At 41.6% G+C, this 22,151-nt stretch overlaps 3 protein-coding genes across 5 annotated transcripts in view; 1 reads left to right on the top strand and 2 right to left on the bottom strand.

Moving 5' to 3' along the window:
- The window catches only part of LOC138602070 (E3 ubiquitin-protein ligase UHRF2-like), a 33,236-nt gene extending 29,016 nt beyond the window's left edge, over positions 1-4,220 (bottom strand). For all 3 annotated transcript variants that reach the window (XM_069673451.1, XM_069673452.1, XM_069673453.1), the window contains exon 1: positions 3,949-4,220. In XM_069673451.1, the coding sequence (XP_069529552.1) occupies positions 3,949-4,101 (153 nt within the window). In that variant the 5' untranslated portion in view covers positions 4,102-4,220. The remainder of the gene's footprint in view (positions 1-3,948) is intronic.
- A 2,915-nt stretch (positions 4,221-7,135) lies between these two features.
- On the top strand, positions 7,136-17,379 carry LOC138602166 (uncharacterized bromodomain-containing protein 10). The gene is made up of 10 exons (XM_069673582.1): positions 7,136-7,615; positions 8,057-8,851; positions 9,209-9,409; positions 9,538-11,135; positions 11,271-11,332; positions 11,514-11,603; positions 11,728-11,843; positions 12,053-12,261; positions 12,472-14,538; positions 14,693-17,379. Exons 2-10 carry the CDS (start codon positions 8,145-8,147, stop codon positions 16,645-16,647), a joined length of 7,005 nt encoding a protein of 2,334 aa, XP_069529683.1. The 5' UTR covers positions 7,136-7,615; positions 8,057-8,144; the 3' UTR covers positions 16,648-17,379.
- Positions 17,287-20,137, bottom strand: mlana (melan-A). Its single transcript, XM_069673583.1, has 5 exons — positions 19,975-20,137; positions 19,060-19,155; positions 18,837-18,933; positions 18,448-18,555; positions 17,287-17,719 (listed from the first exon to the last, which is right to left on the bottom strand). The coding sequence occupies exons 2-5, from the start codon at positions 19,149-19,151 to the stop codon at positions 17,651-17,653; spliced, it is 366 nt and encodes a 121-aa protein (XP_069529684.1). The 5' UTR covers positions 19,152-19,155; positions 19,975-20,137; the 3' UTR covers positions 17,287-17,650.
- Positions 20,138-22,151: the final 2,014 nt, after the last annotated feature.

Genomic DNA, 22,151 nt, shown 5'->3' with positions numbered 1-22,151 from the left:
AATAGGCACCCCTTGGAGACGTCTATATTTATATAACAGATTGTGCTTTAGATTTTTAGATGTTTATTACCTCAAAACAAGTGATATTATTGACGCAAGAAACATGAGACAATTAGCCGTATAAAAACCTTGGCAGTCCTTTGGTTATATGAGCCCCACTCTTCACAATGCAGATGTAAGGCAGGTAAGCCGTTTGACCACTGAGCAAGCTCAAGCTGTACGAGTAGGAGTGGCAGAACTATGAAAACATGCGGGAGTGTAAGAAGGCCTGCAGTAGTAGTCTAGGTTTCATGCCTCTCTTTGTCTTTTGCTCTTTGTGCGGCCTGTCCGTCGAAGAAGGGTGTGACTGTGTGCACGCATGGCTGCAGCCAACTCTGTTTCCTCTAAAATTCTCCAAGAAAATCAAAGCTTAGCAATACCCAAAGAAACCCTATCAATCGAGGAGCCACAACATCGCTGTACGTATAATCAAATTGTACCGATAACTAGGTCACAGAAAGAGGGCAAGCCAATAAAGCTTTTCTGCAGCCCAACAATAGGCAACAACTAACAACAGTCCAACTATTTAAACACGAAACATGTTGCTGCCTCTGCAGGAAAAACACAAGCGGACTACTGCTTTATATTTGAAGCACATGGACGCAACATAAGCTCAGCTTTAAACCACTTAATAAACATGCCAAACCTTTTTATAATTGGTAAATGAGAAGTCTACTGGAAAAGGGAGTGTGGGCGTTGAGCTGAAACGCTGCATGGACAGTGAAAGGTGTGTGTGCATGTCTGCTCGTGACATGAGATGTTGTTCAAAGTGAAACAGAGACACAATGAATGCACAGGCAAATTGAAAAACCCATAAAAAATGAAAAAAAAAAGAACACCGAGGCAAAGTTTGTGTGGCTGGCTGCTGGCTCGAGACCCTTCCGACTGAAGGACAAGCATGTATTTGAACTGGTGAGGCAGCGTGCGCAGCGAGCTGGAGGGAAAAACAAGACGCCATTTTGGAGAGGAATTAGACTGAGTTATTCTGCTACAAGTCTAAATCTTAAGAGAGAGCAGGCAGCCCTCCAAGCATGTAAGGGCACTAGCTAGTGTACGTTGCGTGTCAGTGGCTCATTCCTTGCATTACTTAACACATGGAAATCCCCTAATCAACCCTCCCCACTTATTTTCCAGTGAAATGAAGGAAGCACAGGATTTACTACACGTGGCCGAGCCTTTGCTTCCACAGCTCCGGCACACGGCTCTTTTACACCTCCAGCAAACAGATAATGAATTTTTAATTAAGCAAACTGAAATTAACTACATTGTAGCGACTACTGTTGATGTTATTCTTGAAGTAATGGCAGTCTTGCTGCTTCCTGTTGACTTTAGGAAAACTGCTCGGAGCAATGGAAATAGTTTACTAGTAAGGCTAAAACTAAAGGCACTAAATGTTTAAAACAATATCTCCCTTGTCCTTTCAAAATAAAACTACTATTACTCTCACCAAGTAAACCATTGCTTTTGACAGCCCTATTTTCTCTCCATTATATACAGCACACAAACAGAACAAAATAGACCTATTATGGCCTGTATGACTGATATCTTAATGCCTTCATTATCATTTAAATAGACAACAGGAAGTAGGCTGGACAACGCAGACAACCATGTATGAAGGAATTTCTTGGCCGACAAAGGCCTGACACATATGAATGAACGTGGTGTGACTAAGTGTAACTAAATGTAAACAATGTGAGATCAACACATCATGTATAATGTTGCTTCCTGCACGCTTATCTGCTTGGCTGAGTCACACTGTGTTAATATCAGCTTTGTTATGTTGTGCTGAAATACTAAATAAATCATGGCCGTGTCCTGCCAGCATCTTCTTCTAATAACTAATAGAACAACGGCTTGTAATGTGAAGGCTTTCTCTAACCATTATGCAAATAAAGATACATTAAGTCAGTCGGTCTGTTATATCTAAGGGTGAAGGTTAATTTTTTACAAATATTATACAGCTTCAACAGTTTCCGTTACAACGCAAGTGTTTATGGCAGATCATAAAATATGCCTAAGTGTGTAAAAGGAGTGAACCACAGGCTCTCAGCAGCATGCTTCAAAGGACTATCCGCCATGACACGCACAAATGCACGTGTGCATGTCAGGCTGGTAGCTTACAGTTTCCATACCATTGTCTCCCCTGTCTTTAGGCAACATTAAACTTTTGTACAATCAGACTGAAATAGTATGCTTACATTTGTTCATAGTAACATATTAAATCCTTTTCTCTTTTCTAACACAACATGAACAGTGCGATTAGTTGCAGTAAGTGGTTTTAAGCAGTAAGTGTGTTGTTTCACTACTGTTCTCCTAAAGAACATGATATGTTGGTAGACGCAGATTGAAAGTGATTTTGAAATAACCAAGAATATCATTTTATGAATGGAAAAATATGTCAATTTTGATGTAAACTTGATATGCAAGGGCAAATTGATCCAAAAGGGTGGGGTGATTGCACCGTTAATTGGTACCAATGCTACTTTATTTAGGGATGCACGATATTATCAGCACGTTCTCGGTATCTGCAGATTATGGCTTGAAAATGACATATCGTAGATATGAAATTTTTCTGCCGATATTTTCTGCTGATAAAGCAACGCTTAATTACGCCAAGCACCTCTTCCGTCGAGCGTGAAGAAGGGTGCAAGATGTCTGTAGTATGGCAGTTTTTGGCCACTACAGAAGTAGGCATGATATCATTTCCACTACAGGGGACACTTGATGATCTCTGCAACGAGGTGGAAAAAACATGTGCCTTATATATCCGTATCGAAATCGACAATCTGCAAAAAGGGTTGGAAAATATCGGCATATCGGATATCAGCAAAAGATTCACGTGAACGTGAATCCCTAATAATAATGTAGACTTTTTACCAAGGTACCTGAAACCCCATGATAAAAGGTAAAAGCCTTGTTGACCCCATTACATTTTTAGAATTATACTTGAAGAATTTATAAGAAATATATCGGTAATATTTTAAATGTATTGCTGGGGAAAGAAAACCTTTACTTATCAATTTCAATCGATCAATTTATTCTTAAATACTAACATGCCAAATTAAATTAAAAACAACCAACATAACTGCAATATGTATATATATCCTTGTTAATAAGGATATATGTAAACCACTGAACGCTAAGGCAATTGATTGAACTCATTTATCTGAATCTGTTATGTGTCATCTGTCCAGCACAGCCCTGTCCGTCCTCATTGTACAGTGTGCATACTGTAGTGACGCCATGGTGTAAACACAACTACACTTGCTTTTAGATGTCAGGGCACGTGGAGCCTCGAGTCCCCTCCTCCTTCAAATTATCATTAACATCATAACACACCACTAGCCTGATAGCTTTCTAATGGGCTCAGTGGTGTTTAGAGCTGCAGCTGGTGCCATATGTTACATATACTAAACAGAAATGCATTACTGGATATGGAAGCTTGTTGTTATATGTGTAAATCAAGTTGCTGTTAATTCTGTTAAACAACTGCTCATTGCTGAGTGATGCAGGCTGTTTGTTTTTGCACTACACTTCTTAACTGTACATGTGGAAACAGAAGGCAATGTTCTCTTTTCTCTCTCGCGACAATGTAAACAAACATGTCTACGGCGGTGAGACATTTGTTGCATGCAGGTCTCTTTAGCGACACCTAAACAATGTAACGTGGTTTCATAAGAGGACTTTACTCCCATGTAATATCACCGTTATTCTCAGGGGCTGGCACACCGCGTACCCCGGGCTCTTGCGCAAGAACTATTGGCGAATTCCTATCAAAACAGGAAGCTCGCATGGGTCCGAAACGGCTTCAACACCAGAGGACCACTCCACTCTCCACCAGCACCAAACCCTGCCAAAGGAGCGAAAACCGAGAGTTGCATGACGAGACGGCACAAAAATCATGTTTACCTGCTTTCCTCGGTAGAAAAGGCGCTGCTGTTGTGGGCTTACATTGAAGATGTCCTGTATTTTCAACCGTAAAGATTCAATTTTGGTCAATCTAGAAAGATCCTCAACGGTTCGCGTCTCCTTCCCGTCTATAGTACGAACCTGAATCCACATCGTTGCACCGCCCTGTTACGCTTCAAATAAACAGCAAATAAAGCCGTGTTTGGGCGCGAGTATTGTTTTCCAGGGGGTCAAACGAGATAGAAATGAAAAACGTTCAGGGCTCCATTGCGTTTTCCTCTGCAGAGGTAACGTCGGACTGGCTCGCGCAGGAGGTGTCTCACATGAGGTCGCGGCGCCAAGCAAATCTCGCGAAATAACGTTTAAGCGAACACAGTTTGCACTTAAAGGCACAGCTCTCTCTTCAGTGCAAAAACATAACGAGCAATTTTTACAGTAGAGTAAATAGGCTACTATTACACTGGAAACACTTAGCACACAAAATATTACTTGGGACAAGACCAAGGGGCCTGTTTATAAAGTAAAAGGAAAAATATGACCCTTAGTAGGCCTACTGTTGAATGCAGGTCTGATTCAGTTAGAAAGTAGGCTACAGATTTACATTTTACAGATTTGTTAACATTTATCAACATTTTATGCTACTTTATATTTCTAGTTTAATACATTTCTGGAGAAAAATGTATACTTCTTAAAGCACTATACATAGGCCTACAAATATGAGCTTGTAAGAAACACTGCTTAAAGCTCCTGTGAAACAGACCGATATTAATTCTGATTACTCTATATGACAAAAGCAAACCAGACCATAAGCAACAAGATTGATTATTTCTATATAGTTATTTTTAATGCCTGAAACTGCTGGCGGGGTGTAGGTGTCAGACAAAGCGGTTAACTGCATGCTGCCTTTGTTTACATTACAGGGCACAAACTTAAAGTGAGTGAAACCACCATTTAGGCATGTACAAGACAAAATCAGCAAAGACATACGAGGTACAGCTTCGTCTACAGGGGTCGCCATAATCGGCACAAACGGAAAGTTCCTCACAGCAGCGTTTAGTTCATTAATAAATCTATTACAGCCAATATATTGGCTTATCATATAAATGAGATAGGAGCCATTCTGCTGTCTGGGAAGGTTTTTACTTTTGAATGTTTAGGAACATTTAACTGATAAAACCTCTGTGCTTTTTCATTTATTTTGAATGGATACTTTGCACATTTGCAGTGAGTAGCTTATCACATTGTCTTGCTAGTTTGACACCCAGACTTTTTAATCAGCTGAGCTAGTTAAGGTCTTGAAGCTAGAACAGACCCTTGAAGTTAGGGCCCCAAGATCAACCCAAAAAACAAGGCCTCACTTTGAGGCCCTAATGAAGAATATGCTTTTGTTTACAAAAACAAAAATGTTAAAATGTTTAAAAAGCAATTACCACACAGTGAACTTGTGCGTTTACTCTGGGTTTGGCAGCCTGGAGCAGCTGGTAATCCAGTTTTTGTTATGTAGTGTTAAATCATAGGACTAATAGACTAAAGACTCCTTTCTATTACATAACTGCAGCTCATTCAGAATGCTGCAGCCAAAGTCCTAACAAGAAGCAGGGAAACTAAGTCCAGTGGCTTACAGTTGATTTTTAAAGTGCTGGATCTTGTCTTGTCCAAAACACATGGCTTATATGCCTGAAAAAATAAAGAGAATAGGTCACTTCTATATAGGATGTAGTCAGCAAGTTGCATATCAAATAAGAATAAGACTTTGTGATGCTGCTTTTAGTTGCTTTTCTGCACACAGATGGTACAAACAAAATGATTATCTTCAATATGTCCAAACTTGAGTCACTTTTAAATTTGGGTTAAAATTCCCCACCTGTTCTCCCTCACCTTTAAATCAGTTCTTTTTGCACTTTGTTGCATCTTACCACTAAATGTAAGCCATCTTGTCTATGAATTTTGTCTATGCATAGCCTGATTGATATATTTGACTATTTTTGTCAATTTTATTAGCATGTTCAATGTGGTTATAATTGTTCTTTGTCAAAACATACAAAAAAAAGCCAGTTAAAGCCTCCACATAGAGCCCTCATGGGCCTGGCTCTGCCTGTGACCCTCAAAGTTTTTGTGCAAACTACTGCAGTGCACATAACTGAACATTTTCTCACTGATTGAGAAAAATAAAGGCTGATATTGGACTTGAAACCCCTGCCAGACTGTATGTCTTATAGCAGAGCTAAAATCCCTGTAAAGCACATGCCTCTCGTGGAATAACTGCTTAATTAACGATTGTCCCAGCTGGAGACCTCAATGATGAGCCACCGGCAGTATAATAGAATAATGCATCTGCTCACTTTCCTGATGTTGCCCACGTGACTTAAGAAACATGGCAGCTCTATTACACAATGAGATGTGCAAGATATAATTAGGGGCATTGTTTCAACAAATTGTTTTGGTGATAAAACAACCCTGATCCCACATAATACAATAGGCCTACCTACATCAGCCTAAACACAACGTTTTGGTGTGTCTCTTGCCCAGAAATGAGTTTGTAGGACAGACAATTTTCTAAAGCAGTGTACAAATCCTGCCTCCAACGCTTTAATAGATGCACACTAGTCCAAAACATAGCCAGAAATAAAAACATGTGGTGGAGCATTTTGGGTGGCGTTGACAGTCTAGATTGGGAGCTACCTGACAGGTTAAACAAAGGGCAAAAAAACCCTTTTACTCCACTCGCTCAGTAGACGCTCAACTGTATGCTGTACATTAGTGGCTAGCGACATCTAGTGGTTAAAATAAGCAATGTAAGCTGCTCAAGTTAAGGCCTACAATATACATGGACAAAACCCACAGTGTCTTCTGTAACTAATTCAAAGACACTTCGGCGCTCAAATAATTAATGAGAGTTTACAGAGTCATGCTGTTGACACGTTGTTGTGCACAACCTTGTCGACAATACACATTTTTTGTAATTTGTTGTGTAATGATAGCTATCCCAAGTGACCCCTCTTCCAGTGGCAATGTGTGACACATACATTTTTAGGTCAAAAATAGAGTGTAAAGTGGGTGTGTCAGCATAAATAACTCCTAAACAGTAATAACAATTTGGTGTGACACGCGACCCGCTAGCTACGTCAGGCTGCGCACATTTGCATCGGGCTCACGCGCAGGGTGGAAGTGAAGTGGACGGTGGACAGGAGTCTTCAAGCCAGACGGGATATTTGGACAACGTTATAAGCCCTATTAGAACACTCACAGGGTTCAAAAGAAGTCTGCAACATGGCACGCGTTTTTCTATAAAGTAAATTAGATTTTTTTTGTCAGAAAGTACCTGTCAACTTGTAAACATAGCTGGTTAGCTGGATGGCTAGGGATAATGAACTGTTATGCATTGTCGGACAATCAGCTAGTGTTACTCCGGCTAATGCTCCTTTAGCCATTTTGCTGTCACTGACGTGAGTCTGTGCGCTGACGACATGAGATGTCTGCATAACTTTTTATCAGCTGGATATATAATTTCCACAAAATTTTCACAATGGACAGCGAACGCAGCAACTGCAGGCCCCAGGTTGGAGACAATAGCAAGCTAACCTAGCTAGCTCACTGTTGTGGCTGCTCAGCTTGCTGAAAGCGGTCCTGCCTGGTGCGTGTCTGGAGCCCCTCTGAAAACATCGAGGTAGGTTCTTTCACTAACCAAGCTCTGCCTCTGGACGGGTCGGGAGACAGGACGTGATAAGGGAGTGTACTATACATGTCTCAATGAAAAAGCAGAACAAACTTTACATATTGTTGAAATAACAACCGTTAGCTAGCTCGCTAATAGCTAACTTTTAGCCAGTTAGCCATTGATCCAGGCAAAAAGAAAAGTTTGCATAAATCAGGCAGTTGTATAAAGTAACTTCAGTTGTTACCGATCTGGACGCATTCCCTTAAGTCAAGCATTGCTGTGTTTCATCACGCGTCTGTAATAATGCCAGCACCTGCCATGACAGAAATTGTCAGCAAACTTGGACTAGATTTCTTAGGCATGATAGATATGAACAACACATCTAGTGTAATTTCCCTTGGTTCTCACTGTACGAATACCTATTAAACTATGCTTTTTGTCTTTTTCCAGTTTTCCCTGGCATCAAAACTATGGTGGAGTGTTGTTTACAATATCAAAGTTCACCTTAGGGGACACCTGTAACCCACATTAGCAAGATATGTCAGATCAAATCACAGCAACATGTAGCCAACCGGTGTTCCATAACCAAGACCTACTTGTGACTGACCAAGACCCAACATCCCAGCACTCCAGCTCTGACACCATGTCTTCACAGTCCAAATGGCTTATCAACAGCACTGACGATACTGATCTGGTCATACCTGAGGATGCGCTCAGTAATGGCACCTGTGAAGTTGAGACTATGGTAGCATTACACTGTCCTGGTGACAGTGGAGATGTTACTGTTGAGGGGGACAACCTTGCATTGAGCAATGATGGAATGTCTGAGTTTTCTAACAGTGACCTCTCTCTGCCTGAGGTCTGCATTTCTACCAACAGCAATAGTTTTGAGGATGATATGAACTATGAGGTCCAGCAAGCGTATAGGATATTCACTGGCTTTCTCTTGGACAAGCACAAAGGGATCACCAGCCCATTTCTCCATCCCATTGGTCATCAGGAGGCCCAGCATGGTATTGGAGGGGTCAGGAGCTGGGGTCAGGCGCAGCTAAAGCAGTCAATGTGCTTGCGGAGGATGGAGGAGAAGTTTATCAACCAAGAATATGACACCATAACAGAGTTTGTTGCAGACTTCAGGCTGATGTTGGAAAACTGTTATCGCTACCACGGGGTGGACCACTGGATCTCGAAACAGGCTCAAAAGCTGGAAATCATGCTGGAGCAGAAGCTTACATTGCTATCCAGGTAAACATAATGTAATTATATTGCTGAACAAATTGCTTAACAGACTTTCAGAACCATTACACAGCTGCAATCTTAAAGGGGACAGAGGCTGTTTTATTTGTCACACGCGTCATAAGTTAATATTGCAACAAATGTTTTCTGTCAATATTAGCACACATTAAATTAGTAGTTACAATTTAAAATATAGATGTAGAATTACTTTATTTCCTGCCTGTATTTCTACACAGCACACATGTATATAGTACATAGGATATTATTACTATCGATCATATACTGTATTATTATTGATATGAATAATAATACTCATAAATAAGTCAAGTAATTTATTGTGTTGAATTATTTCGTCTTTTAATCTAGGACGCTGCGAGAGAAGACGACCTTAGCAGTGACTTCTAAAGGACGTTTTGGAGCAGAGGAAGAACGCAGTTCAGGGGGCACCTCCACAAGGAGGAGACTTGCACCTCGTAGCCTGGCTACCATCACTGTTGGTGGACATGAGTCTATCATGGTCCAGGCCCTAAGGCTAGAAGAGCAACAGAGGGTCAAGGATGAGAAGAGGTGAGTGCATTCTTGAGATAAAAATTGCTGATATACATTTTTTTTATAATATATGACATTTTTTAAATAAAATTTGATGTGAAAGTAAACTTGACTTCTAAACTACATAATGTTATGTAACTTTTCAGGCAGCGTGAGCTGGAGAAGAAGGAAGCAGAGGAAATGTCAGCCAAAGAGGTAGACGAGTGGGAGCAGACTTTACTGTCACAAGCTTCCCTCTACACTGTTGACACACTTTGGGAACTCCCTGCGATAGGGCACTTCCTCTGCCTGGCTCAGACTGCCCTAAACCTCCCAGAGATTGTATTTTTTGAACTTGAGCGTTGTTTGTTGATGCCCCGCTGCAGCCTCCTCCTGTCCAAAATCATGTCTTCCCTACTGTCCCCAACCCAGCGGAGGGCAACTCTGCACCGCCGGCCTGCCCTGCCTTACCGCCGCTGGGAATCAGAGCTCCGGCAGCGGGTCATGGCATGGTATCATACTGTTGGTGCCTCCCATGATCAGCCAGGTCGAGCTGAGCAGCTGGGACTCTGCCACCAGTTTTTCAGGACACTTGGGGAGGTGAGTCCTTTGACTGAGAAACCCTTTCACCTGCTGCCCTTCTACCAGCGAGTATGGCTTCTGAAGGGGCTGTGTGACCATGTGTATGAGACACAGAAAGATGTGCAGGATGCTCTGCTCTCCCAGCCAATTCATGAATGTAGGGAGTCTATTTTGGGCTATGACAGCAAGGAGAATGCCTATATACATTTTCCACATTTTTGTGGGGCAGACCTGAGGATCTACTGCCAGAGCCCCGGCACACCCCCAGCCTTCCCCTTCCCGTCTTTATGGGTCAAAAGGGTTGAAATGGAGCCAGTGACAGAGGGTGAAGAGTCAGATGGAATGAGGGATGAAGGGGTTAATAGTGACAGAGGCACAATGGATACAGGAGAGTATGGTGATTTTGGAAATGGGAGAGCAGAGGCACTGGGGGGTTTTAATGGGGAAGAAGAGAAAGATAAAAAAAGGTTTAAATCTTGGTCACAGAAGGATGAGGGTTCTGAATCCGTGTCCTCTGACGGTGACTCCTGTGAAGACTCTAAATTGGATTTAAACACTAACTCCCTGTTACACAGAAGTCCTATTGGAGAAAGTGGTTTGAAAATGAATTCCAAGGAAGAGACTGTAAAGACTGAGCATCATTCCAAGAGACGCATGTTGCAACAGGAGCAGGGCTTCACATTGGGCTCAGTGCGGACCATTAAAGCAGAGACAAAAGAGCCCTGTCTGAGTGTTGGGGAGCATAGTTACACAGGCAGGTCACCTGCTCGATTAGTGAATCTGCCCTCCCCAGAAAAAGCAGTCCGGCTCAAAATGGAGGGAGGAAGTACCAGTCAGAATCACCAAAGATCTTCCTGTTTGGAATGTTTTGAAAGCAAAGCTAGCAATCTTAAATCTGAGGATCACAACTGCTTCTGCAGCCGATCAAGGATAGCAACACCGTTGTCATCTGAGAGTGCTCAAAACTCAAGTGAAGAGAGGCTGAATGATAAAATCTGGACTAAAAAACAAAAGCGGAAGAAAAAGCGAGGGAGGGAACAGCTGCCGAGGGTGAAAGGAGAGCATAAGCAGCTGCAGCACGCGGACAGGATGAGGCTGTCCCCAGCTGAGACTGCCAAGTCTGCAGTGCGGAGAGTTGCCACAACGATCAAAAGGAAAGACAAGAAGAAAAAACATAAAACGGGTGAGAAAAAGCTCACCATTGAAGTGTGCACACTAGCCACAGTTAGATATGGGATATTTCTTAAAATTTACTTCAGATTCCATTTATTTCGTTTTCTTGCTAACTTTTTGGTTCAAAAACTTATTTTGTTAACAGGAAAAAAGCTTGACTCCTCAAAAAAAATTAAAGATGAACCTTCAGTTGAACCATCATTTAAGGTAAACAAACTAATACTAAAATATATACCGTCTTTAGGAGTTGTTTTTGTTGTGCTGTGTTAAGTAAGCATTGTTATTAGTATTTAAAACTGTATACGTAAGGCTCACCGTTTTGTTGCCCCTCTTTTTTTGTATGTCACTTTATTAAGATTTTCTAATTCCGTCTGTTACTTCTCTGTAGTTGGTATGCACAAGTCTTGAGGAGTTGCGTGAACTGATAAGTAAGACAGAAGATGAACTTGATGACCTGGAGAGCAGCAAAAAGAGATTGGTAGGGGTCAATCATACAGTAGTTCTGTTAAGATGATTTACTCAAATGCTCCAGAACCTACTATATACTTTGCTTTTGAATAAAATGTGCTCACATTTTTTCCTCTGCATGTTTTAATTGACAGGGTCGGTGGTATTATAAGAGAGAAGCAGTGAAAGACCTTCACAGCACTCTTATCAGACTACTGAATGAGCTTTCTCCCTGGGAACCCAAACTTGTTAAGGCCTACCAAAGGAACAGGTACAGCTTAATTTAACACATTGATATTTATTGGACCAATTAGTATCAATCATTTTTTATCAAAGCTTTGTCCTTCTAATTTTTAAGTATTGTGCAGCACAGATCATAATGTCCTTAATTTTGATTAAATAGTTCTTTGTATTATACCATCCTTGCTTGACCAGAGACAAACCCTTGCTCTTCTATTCCTCCTCTTGCTTCTACATTAGGCTTCGGTTAAAAAAGGAATTTGATGATTTCAAGAACCACCCTGAGTACATGAACTTTGTGCGTGAAGAGTGTATTTCATCATCATCATCAGATGATGATGATGAAGAAAGGGGTTTTGGGAAGGAGGTGTGTTTGCTCCCAGATCAATATAGAAGATCAGAAGAGGAAGACCTGGAGCATATGGTTCCCAGAGGTCTTTGGAGAGGAGGTAATATGACTTACATTTGAGTAATGTGATAAAGATTGTAGTAAGTTTTTCCCAGGTCCTTAGGGCTGCTGTGCAGTTAAATTACACAATTCTGAGGTGATCTAACTGTCCTAGAGGAATGTAGTGTAATGTCAGTACACAGCCATTGAACCTGTATAGATGGCTTATACATCAGTGTATCCATGAAATACATCTCTTTTATGTTCTCAGCAAGCACCAGGGGTTTTTTGGCTGAATCTGCTGAAGAAAGAACACTGACCTACACTCCTCCCAATGACCCAAAACACCCTCTGGACACCACAGAGAAAGGCATCGGTCTACTGCCAAGAGGTCAGACTGGCATCAGTAATATTACTTCTACCCCTGAGTCTGGGTCACTATTTAGATCTGAACTGATCCCATTAAATCAGTCCAGGGATTCAAATTCAGCATGGGCAGCAAAGCTCCCTGCCCAGGCTTCAAGTTCACCCAGACCCCCGATCCTCCACCCCACTATTGGACTACCTAAGGGCTACACGCCCATCCCCACCCTGCTGGCTAAGAGTGTGGGAAACAAAGTGACCTTAATGAAACGGCCTGCTGATTGCCCAGGGGTCAACAACTTAGATAAACAGAGAAAAGAATCATTGGTGTCCATGCCTACCTCTACAGTGACAACCACAAAACTTTCAAAAGCACAAAGTTCTCTGTGCAGTTCCCAGCAGAACTCACAACAAAAATTGGCACAAGGACCACAGCAGAAAGAAGAACTAAGACAGACAGGGATGGCCATAGTGACGGCAGCTCCTCCTAAATCATTACAGGCCAAAACAACCCAGACTGTACTTAAAAATCCTGTCCAAGTGGTATACAAGGTACCTGAGAGGCTGGGTCACCTTGTACAGAAAGACAGCCGCAGCCCAGTCAAGATCTCTGTTCATCCTGCCGTAGACCAGAACACTGGAGAGAAGATCATGCAGCAAGTGGTGATTCTGCCTTCTAACCTTCTCATTCAAAGCACTGAAGAAAAGGGGTCCTCTTTAGATCAACAAATATGTAAAGGAATTCAGGTTCCAGTTTCTAAACCGGCTGGCGCCTTATGTATGTCCACCAATGTGCCTGGGTTCACAATTCCCGAAAACAGAATCCCTGTTCAGCCAGTGGCTCCACTAAAAGATGCCAGGACATTAAGGACCCCCTCTCCTTCGGTTTCCCCTCGTCTGCAACAGGGGGCCCCAAACATAGCTGGGTTCAAGGTGGCACAGGTCTGCAGTCCCGACATGAGCAAAACGCAAATTGTCCCCCCAAAGACTTCACCCATCACAACTCCCTCTAGCACACTTTGCAATGAGCCTATTAAATCTATAGTCCCCAAACAAGAGCTCAAGACTGTGTGTATTCGTGACTCTCAGTCCATCCTGGTAACTACTAGAGGAGGCAACACAGGCATTGTCAAAGTCCAGACATCCTCTGACAAGAATGTGCTTGGTTCTTTGCCCACCACTCCAGTCATCACCATCTCACCTCAGTTTAAAGCCTTCCTTGTATCCAAGACATCACAGACTCCTTCTTCCTCTGTTCCCTCTCAGACTTCCTCTGGCACCATCCCAGCAGTGACAAGTATCTCTGTGGGGCAACTTCAGAAGCAAGTTCCTTCAGTATTAAAGTCCCCTTCCACTGTGACAACTCCCATGCTTCCTGCAGTCACTGGTAGTGTTATCTTTACAGGTTCAGGAAGCCAGTCTGCAGGCACTACTGTAGCTCCAAGTCAAGGCCCCAACACATCAGCCGGTTCAACAGTTGTGACAAATATTGGCCAGCAGGTGCAGGCAGCTGCTGTTGGTTCTAATTTTCAAGCTTCATTAGTAAAAGACACTGTTGTTGTCCCATCACTGAGTAGTTCCGGTATTCCCCAAGGTCTCACTCAAGCTGAGTTGATCAGCAAGACTGGTGTGAAACGGCCAAGTACAGATGAGAGATCCCAAGTGACTAAATTCATTCTAGTTACTCCCTCTTCTCCTTCCTCATCAAATGTGGGCCTATCTAAAAGTACACTCCCATCCACAAAACCAATTCCTAGTTCAAGAGTCATGTTCATCAGCCCTCCCACAGCTACATCATCCAACACCTCAGGGGGAAGCATTCCAAAGCAGGCGACAGCAACAGGGGCGAGTGGACATCTATTAACCACTTCACTATCAAGTCAGACTTTAAAGATGGGATTAAGTCCTGGCCAGCCTGTTAGCAGGTTCAACTCCGAAGCATTGTCCAAGGTCAAGAACATCACCCTGCCCTCAGGTGGGTTTGTTTGGTGTGATATTTTATTGATTCTCTTATGTTTGCTGTATCTTGTGCTTGATTTAGTCTGTACATTTAGCAATAATGGGACATGATTAATTTGTATTATCAATGTAGTGCTACTGAATAAAATATTTTTCTTATGTCTCTTCAGGGGTTCAAATACAGTTGACAGGGAGGACAACAACTATTGGACAAACCATTGGTGTCCTGTCACGTTCTCCTTCGAAGAGCATACCAGTGTCCGTCTCAAATCAAGGCTGTCCAACAGCCACTGCCACTGGACTGGTCCCAGCCTCTAGTTCGAATACCATCACAAGCTGTTCAGCCCAGCTTGCCTCTCACGCTTTTCTGACCACCAGCTCTCAAGTCCAGGGTATTCCATCCTTCCCAATTATCTCCCAATCAGGCTCTTCCGCATCCACATCTACTGCTGCCTCACTGTCTGCAGGAAATATGATAAAGAAGGACCATGGTATGCATCCAAAAATACTGTCCAGCAACTCTACTGCTCAGGTAACTCCTACTGTGCAGAGTAGCCCATCCCAAACCTCCACGCCATCTGTTGTCTGTCAGCCTTCTTCCTTTCAGCTCAATAAAACCCAAGCACCTAACTCCTCACTAACAACTACCAATATCCCAATCACCACCTCTGCTACAGGCACAATCCAGCAGAGGATAGTCATCAACACTTCAACACCCCTTGCTGCAGGTACACAGATCCTCCTGAATAATGCACGTTTTGTAGTCCCTCCCCAAGGTTTGGGTTCAGGCAGCCATGTCCTCATCATCTCTAGCCCTACACCACAACAAGTGCCTACTGCCAGTGCTACCAGCACTGTAGCATCAGTACCTCCTCCAGGGGCAAGCCCCGTCACTCTTGCCCCTCGAGCACCAGGTTTACCACAATCCCTAGCTAGGCTACCTGGTGTGCCAGCTGTAAATTCTCCTTTTGTAGCATGCACATCTGCTGTGGGTCCATCATTGCTAGCAACCACTCCAAATGTCACGCCAGTGCGACTAAAAAGCCTGGGCGCAGCATTTGTACCCAGTAAAACAAATGTAGTGTCTGCTCTGCCTAGGTTGCCAGCTGCACAGGTGGGTAACTTTGCATCACCTCCAGTAGGAACACCTACTCTGGTCTCATCCCCCCCAAGGTTAGTCAGTGTACCAGTTTCCCCAGTTGTAACAACTGCCCCTGTTCTCGACGCAGCACTGGCTACAATCAGGTTGACTGCTGGAACACCTGCACGAGCTGAATGTTTATCCACCATTTCGCCTACAGTAGCACCCACCTTTTCAAGATTGTCAGCACCTCTATCATCCTTCCCTCTTTTACCCAGCCCATCAGCTGTTTCCCTACCAAGCCCCGTCAAAACAGTCCCTGCAACCCTTTCCTCAGCTGCTGCTCCTGAAGGCGCACTAGCTTTGCATTCTTCTGTTCCTACCCAGCAGATGGTTTCTGGGACAACCACCGGCCCAGGCATACAGCCCCAACACACAGGAGCTGGACTTGCAGCACACTCCACTTCTCTAACACAGGCTTTAGTGCATACGGGACTGGGAAACACAACATTAAAAAAAACAGTGCCTGCAGTAATGCAACCAGTGCTTGCTGGAATGAGGACACAAGTATTGCCAACAGTTGCCGTCCCACCAATTGTAAGTGCAATGTCTAGGATGCAGACACTGCCCATTGCTACAGTTCCACCAATTGGAAGCACTGTCAACACCTTTGAAACACCGCCTGTGGTGACAGCACCTTCATCCAGCAGCACTGTAATAATCAGTCCAGCTCAACCAATCACTTCACTGAATCCGAACAACAGCATCAACCCACCTGTCGTTCTGACCAATCAAGCACTTGGAAAGCACTCTCTGCAGACTTCCACCTTAGGTATGCATACCAGTGTTGCATCAAAGCTACTAATTAGTCCTGATGGCGCTGTTTTGAGCACAGTTCAGTGCCAGGTCAATCCAGCAGAGCTGACCACCTGCCCCAAACCACTGGATGCACTGGCGGTTTCCCCCAACAGTTCCACTGGAGCACTACACACACATGATTCCTCTTTACAGACTTCACAGGCAGACGGAAAACACACCAATTAACTGAGACTGTGCCAGCCATGTAAGGACTCAGACAACACTTTTCAGCTGCTTGGTTTTGGCAGGGCTCATAACCATTTCTTGTAGTAATCCTGGAGTTAGTTGAAGAACTGTTTTTCTTTTGTAGTTTGACTCGTGACTCAAATTAGGATACAGTACCCTGGTTAGATCATCTTATAGGTAAACTGTATGCTCTATCAAACATACTGGAAATGTATACTCTTGATGATTTTTCTCTAGTGGAAAATGTTGAGGTTGCTCTCAGATGAATGTTAGACTTTTTTTTACTAAATGGCCAGTAATGACAATGTTATTACAAATCAGTAGCACAGGAGTATAGATACATTGAATTTCAATTTAAGCTTTTGTATTTCTTTTCAATACTGTTAGGTACTGCTTCAACAGGTAATAATTTGGATACTAGTCATTGGTACAACTTGCCTTAGTTTATCTGTTAGTTTGAACAATCTGTCTCTGTCCAGATTCTGTCACATTGTCCTTTGTTCAACCAGTAACTGTTTGAAAACTACATTTTACTTTTTAGAAGTATAAATAAAACTAATAGATGAATTTGTACTACATGTTTGAGCCCATATAAAATGTTTTGAAGTCACATTTATTTATTTTTACCATATAGATTTTTCAAAAGTATATACTAGGTACATTTTCATTGAACAAATGTGGACATTACTGCGTGGAAATAAACAATGCGGCTGTCCCCAACAAGTGTGTTTGAGCTGCTTCCTTATACACAGACTGGAGTGAAATCATTTTTATTGTTCAGTGAAACATCCTACTGTATATACATTGTGCTCGTTCATTTGAATAATTTTACAAAGTGAGGGATACAATACTTTATCTTATTGGTATATTTAGCTACATAGCATAAGAAACCATGATGAAAGTGGCATCAGATCATATACCATCAGACAATAGATGAAATTAAGAGTTTGTTCTGCAGTATTTTCCTTTCTTCAGACATCTGTCCGTCTTCAACAGTAATCCTTTAGGGGGTATAGGGAGGAGGCAGTGGCACAGAGGAAACCTTTTCATAGGCTGGAGGAGCATTAGGAATCTGTAGAAGAGTAGAACAAATCCGTCCAGATAAGTAAATAAAAACTCATATTCCAAATGTTCCCCCTAAAATTCAATTTTTGGCCTTTAAGTAATATTTTCCCACTGACAGTGTCATATACATTAACAGAAAGTTATGGTAGTACAGGATGTTATCATTACTCAGACTGAGTTCAGCATTATATCTCGAAATCACCTTGTTCCATGTATGAATGAACCCAAACAGTTTGTGCAATAGTTAGAAAGCTGTTATCTGTTTTAGAGCTCAGGTGACTGCAGCAGTACAAAAGGAAAGGAATTGTTCAAAACCTTGGGCCTTTGCTACTTCCTCTCATATGAGAGGGGGCTGATCTGGTTCATCTCCCTTGACTTTTTCAGCACACTGGGATACAAATACCTCCCCTGGGAAAGAAACCTTTTTAATACCCACCCCAAGTCTGGTGACACAATAATCTTTCCTTCAGGCATCCATTACATCGGCTTCACGTGCTCTACAATGTATTCAGAGCCCCGAGGCTTTGTTCTAAGACCCTGTTTTGTGGACTTTGGGTTGTAGAGACTTTCAGTCTAACCTATAGCTAACTGTTGGTTGGTGATGTATAGAAACAAAAACTTTCGATGTGTTTAGCTGTTAAATGTGTTATCACTCTTTTCTGACATTAAAAAACTTCTGACTTTGGTACAGGAGGGTTTAACAGAATACAACTAAAACCATTCAGGGTCTCTCACCGGAGGTTGGAAGCTGCCGAAGTTAGTTAGGGCCATCTTGTTATCTGACGAAGGTCCTGCCTCTGAGTATTGGGCTCCGGTGAAACCTGGTGATCCTGATCTAGGGGTCTGCAGGGGAGAGAAAGATGAGAAGTGGAAGAACAGCGAGCAATGAGGACAGGGTGATATATTGGAGAAAAAGGTTTTTTTTAAAAAGCTGAATGGAAAGACACATGAAAGAGAACATTGTAAATCAGTTACTGTTGTGGACATCTCTTTTGAAAAGGTAAGGAATTCTGCAGAAACATTCAATACTTGCTTTCATAATATAGAAAACAGTTTAAAATCACTCACTATAAGTATAAAATTTGGAGGCTTATACTTCATTAAAATAAGTACGATCATCTCACCCTGATTATTTTGTATCCACTTCTCTTTTTGAAGTACCAGCAGCCCAAGATGAGGAGAGCTGCAATGATGACCACCAGCAGAACTATGCCCACTGCCCTGTATGACAGCACAATTCACATAGAGACATACAAGAAGGTTGAGTTGATGGCTTTATTATAGCAATATATAGTTTAATGTAATCATAAATGTGTTGACCCCTGATTTCTAAATAGATACACATACTCTTCAGCTCTGACATGTTCTCCTCGTCTGCTGCTGGCAAAATAAATGTTGAAGTCTCCACGAGGCATCCCGTGTGTGTGGTTACAGCGCATGAAGCTGAAAGTCAACAGAAAATCATTTAATCATTTAATCACACTTTTAACTCATTACAATGTAAACAACACAGTAACTACCTAAAACTCTCCTATAATATTTACATTCTGTTTCATCATGTAAATCAATTTTAATAATAGCCCATAGCAAAGTAAAGATCAGTTGCAGCCTGCTGTATTGCACATTAAATAGGACTGAATCAAGAACAACACAGAGCATTAATCCCAAAGGAGCAGGCCTGTACATGGTTCTCAGCATCCAGTTATTCTCAAGTTATGCTTAACTTTGACTGACATGTCTTAAACGTGCCTTATGCAATAGGTTCTGCAGAGGGATTTGCAGCATTTACACATCCAGATTAAAGTTCAAAATGTCTGTTTTTTTAAATAAAATTCCATAAAATATGCCAATCAAACCCTATTTTGGCGAATAACGAACAGCTATAGCTCATTTAATGTGTTGTTGTTGTTGTAACTAGCTTTAGGTTGTATATAAGATGCAACATCCGGGTAGTTTAGGTATAACGAATACGAATCAACGGGTGATAATACATACAGTATTGCTAGCAATGTCAATGATATGCTCATCCTGGTAAGTGAAAGCTTCACTTGTTGAAAAGAATAATACGATGCAAGGCAGTGTACTGCTGCATATGATGAATTACTCCTCTGGATGAGCTATTAGCAAGCTATTTAAATTTTAGCTTATAGTAATGTGCATTAAAAGTTTAACTTTTTGCGCACTGCTAAATATACAACAATAAAGACACACAAAGAGAGGGCTACAAATAAATGAATAAGACAAAACAAACCATCATCTTACCAAATTGGATAATTAGATTGAAGAAAATACTTCCTCTGGTTGGGATGCCTTCTCGGACAAACTAGGTCCTTGCAGGTCTGTGTGTCTTAAATCCTCAAATATCATTCCTCAGTTTGCCGGGGAGCAGAGAGGGGCAAAAAAACCCTCATGACCGTCACGGGTTAGAGACTCATGGTTAAACCCATTGAAGCAGAGTAATTACCGTGAAACCCCGCGGTCCTGAACGCAACACTATTATCCACTCGTGAACGTACAGACGTCAGCTGCTGGCTTGAACATGTGTGTGTATGTGCGTGTGTCAGTATGTGTGTGGTATTGTAATTCATAATTATCCTAATCATATCCTAATCCAACACAGTAAACAGTTAAAAAGGTCTTGTTACACCTCGGCTTAGTAAAAAAAAAACAACCGTAAATAATAACTTAAGAAAAGAAAGCTAACGAAATTTGTAATTTGTATATTATTTAGCTTTAAAACAAATAGTCAATTCTACTTTGAGAGAGGTATAGGTAAAAATAGATGTAGATGTAACAATCCTGATCACTGCCTAGCCCTATGCTGCCAAGCCTTAATTCTACTGGCATATTATGATTGGGAAAACAAAGCTAATGTTTGCATCTGATGCGTGTAACCACAAGTTAATGTTTCAACAACATTATCATATCTCTGTCAAACACTGTCACCACACTTGGACAAAACCTCTAATAAACATTTCTGTCCCTTATGTCTGTATATATTGTGTTGACCTGTTGCAGCATGAACACACTATTCTTGAAATCAGAAAATCCTAAAATAAAGCGAAAAAGTGATCAAGAAAATTTGTGCCTGAGCAGCATCACCTGTCAAAAAACTAAATAGGACACCAATCTGGAGTGGTTTGGTGGCATTTTAATCTCCAAAAAGATTAACCTCTGAGGACAGACTGCAGCTCATGGTTGTCTCCTTTCTCATCAATCTAATAAGCCTTCAAAGTGTCATGCTGGTATGGAGTGAAAAGCCTTAGGCAAATGTGTTTTTGAACTGTGGTTTGTGCACTGTGAAGACTATTACTTTAATAATAAATTAGGGCAAGCAGAAGTCCCGAAGGCATCCCTTTCAGTCTCAGTTCTGGCTAACAGAGCCTCATAGTCTCCTGCTTTTGTCCTGAATAACTAACTACATGACCTGACTCATGTTTAGCTTCAGGTGTTTTTTCCCCCAATGAATAACCACATTGATCTTTCATGATAGTCTTCACACAGAGTAAATGTGAAAGTTTAAGAGTGTATTTTCTTACAGATGCACATTCATATTATACATATTGTTTGTTTTGTTCATTAAAGCCATTTCCTGGTCCTGAGCTGTTTTGTTGCACAGATATTCCCCCCAGATGTTTTTTTTTTGTCCACAAGGGGGAGACCGAACCTTGTGTATGAAATAAAGTCAGTTTTGATTCGTTTTAGGTTTAATTTCTGTGCTTCGTCTTAGTGCCTTTTGATAGCATTGATTAGTGATTTTCTTCCCCAATTAAGTTACGTGTTTCTGCATGCTTGCTGTCCTGAATGGTTTGAAGCATGTCAGAAAAGAAAGAGGAGGAGACACATTACCTCTCAGTAAAAATAGACCTAATATACTGTAAAAAATATATATAAATAAAATAATAATAATAATAAAAAGGTTAAAGGCATCAAATCAGAAAAACTTATAGTATTTTTTTCTTGAAAGAAAAAGATTATTTCAATATTTGTGCAGCATGATTTGGGAAAGATTTGGCAACCTTCAAAGCTCCAGATGTATGTATCTAAACCATTACTACACTGTAAAAAAGGATTTTTGAGGGTAGTAAATAAAATCGATGCAAATTGTGTAAAATTATACTAAAAGTATATATTGTAAGTCAGCAAGTGAATTAATTTAAATGAGTAAAGTTTATTCGCATCACCTAACTTTCACCAGTGCCAATTGCAAACCTAAATAACATCATAAAATCTACCCAAAGTTATCGAGCCTGTACTGCAAAGAGCGCATGCGTCAACGTTTGTTGGCTGCAGGCCAGGGTTGGAAGAATTGGTGCGAGTATCACCAGTGTCAGTGTGCCATCGGGGTTTAAGTTAAGATTCCTGTTTAACATTTTGCTGTGAATTGAAGTGTTTATATATTTATTAGTTAGACATACCAGACGATTTGCTGTCGGCAT

Source organism: Semicossyphus pulcher, unplaced genomic scaffold, assembly GCF_022749685.1.
Source record: "Semicossyphus pulcher isolate SPU_LCO1_2020_fin unplaced genomic scaffold, fSemPul1.0.p SCAF_22, whole genome shotgun sequence".
NCBI lineage: Eukaryota > Metazoa > Chordata > Actinopteri > Labriformes > Labridae > Semicossyphus > Semicossyphus pulcher.
This window is presented reverse-complemented; position numbering and strand designations above follow the sequence as displayed.

Coding starts and splice junctions, on each gene's coding strand:
- mlana (XM_069673583.1), bottom strand. CDS start 19,151: ATGCGCTGTAACCACACACACGGGATGCCTCGTGGAGACTTCAACATT. Junction 18,934..19,059: donor GAACATGTCAGAGCTGAAGA/GTATGTGTATCT, acceptor GCTGTCATACAG/GGCAGTGGGCATAGTTCTGC. Junction 18,556..18,836: donor GTGGATACAAAATAATCAGG/GTGAGATGATCG, acceptor TCTCCCCTGCAG/ACCCCTAGATCAGGATCACC.
- LOC138602166 (XM_069673582.1), top strand. CDS start 8,145: ATGTCAGATCAAATCACAGCAACATGTAGCCAACCGGTGTTCCATAAC. Junction 11,136..11,270: donor GAAGAAAAAACATAAAACGG/GTGAGAAAAAGC, acceptor TTTTGTTAACAG/GAAAAAAGCTTGACTCCTCA. Junction 12,262..12,471: donor CAGAGGTCTTTGGAGAGGAG/GTAATATGACTT, acceptor TTATGTTCTCAG/CAAGCACCAGGGGTTTTTTG.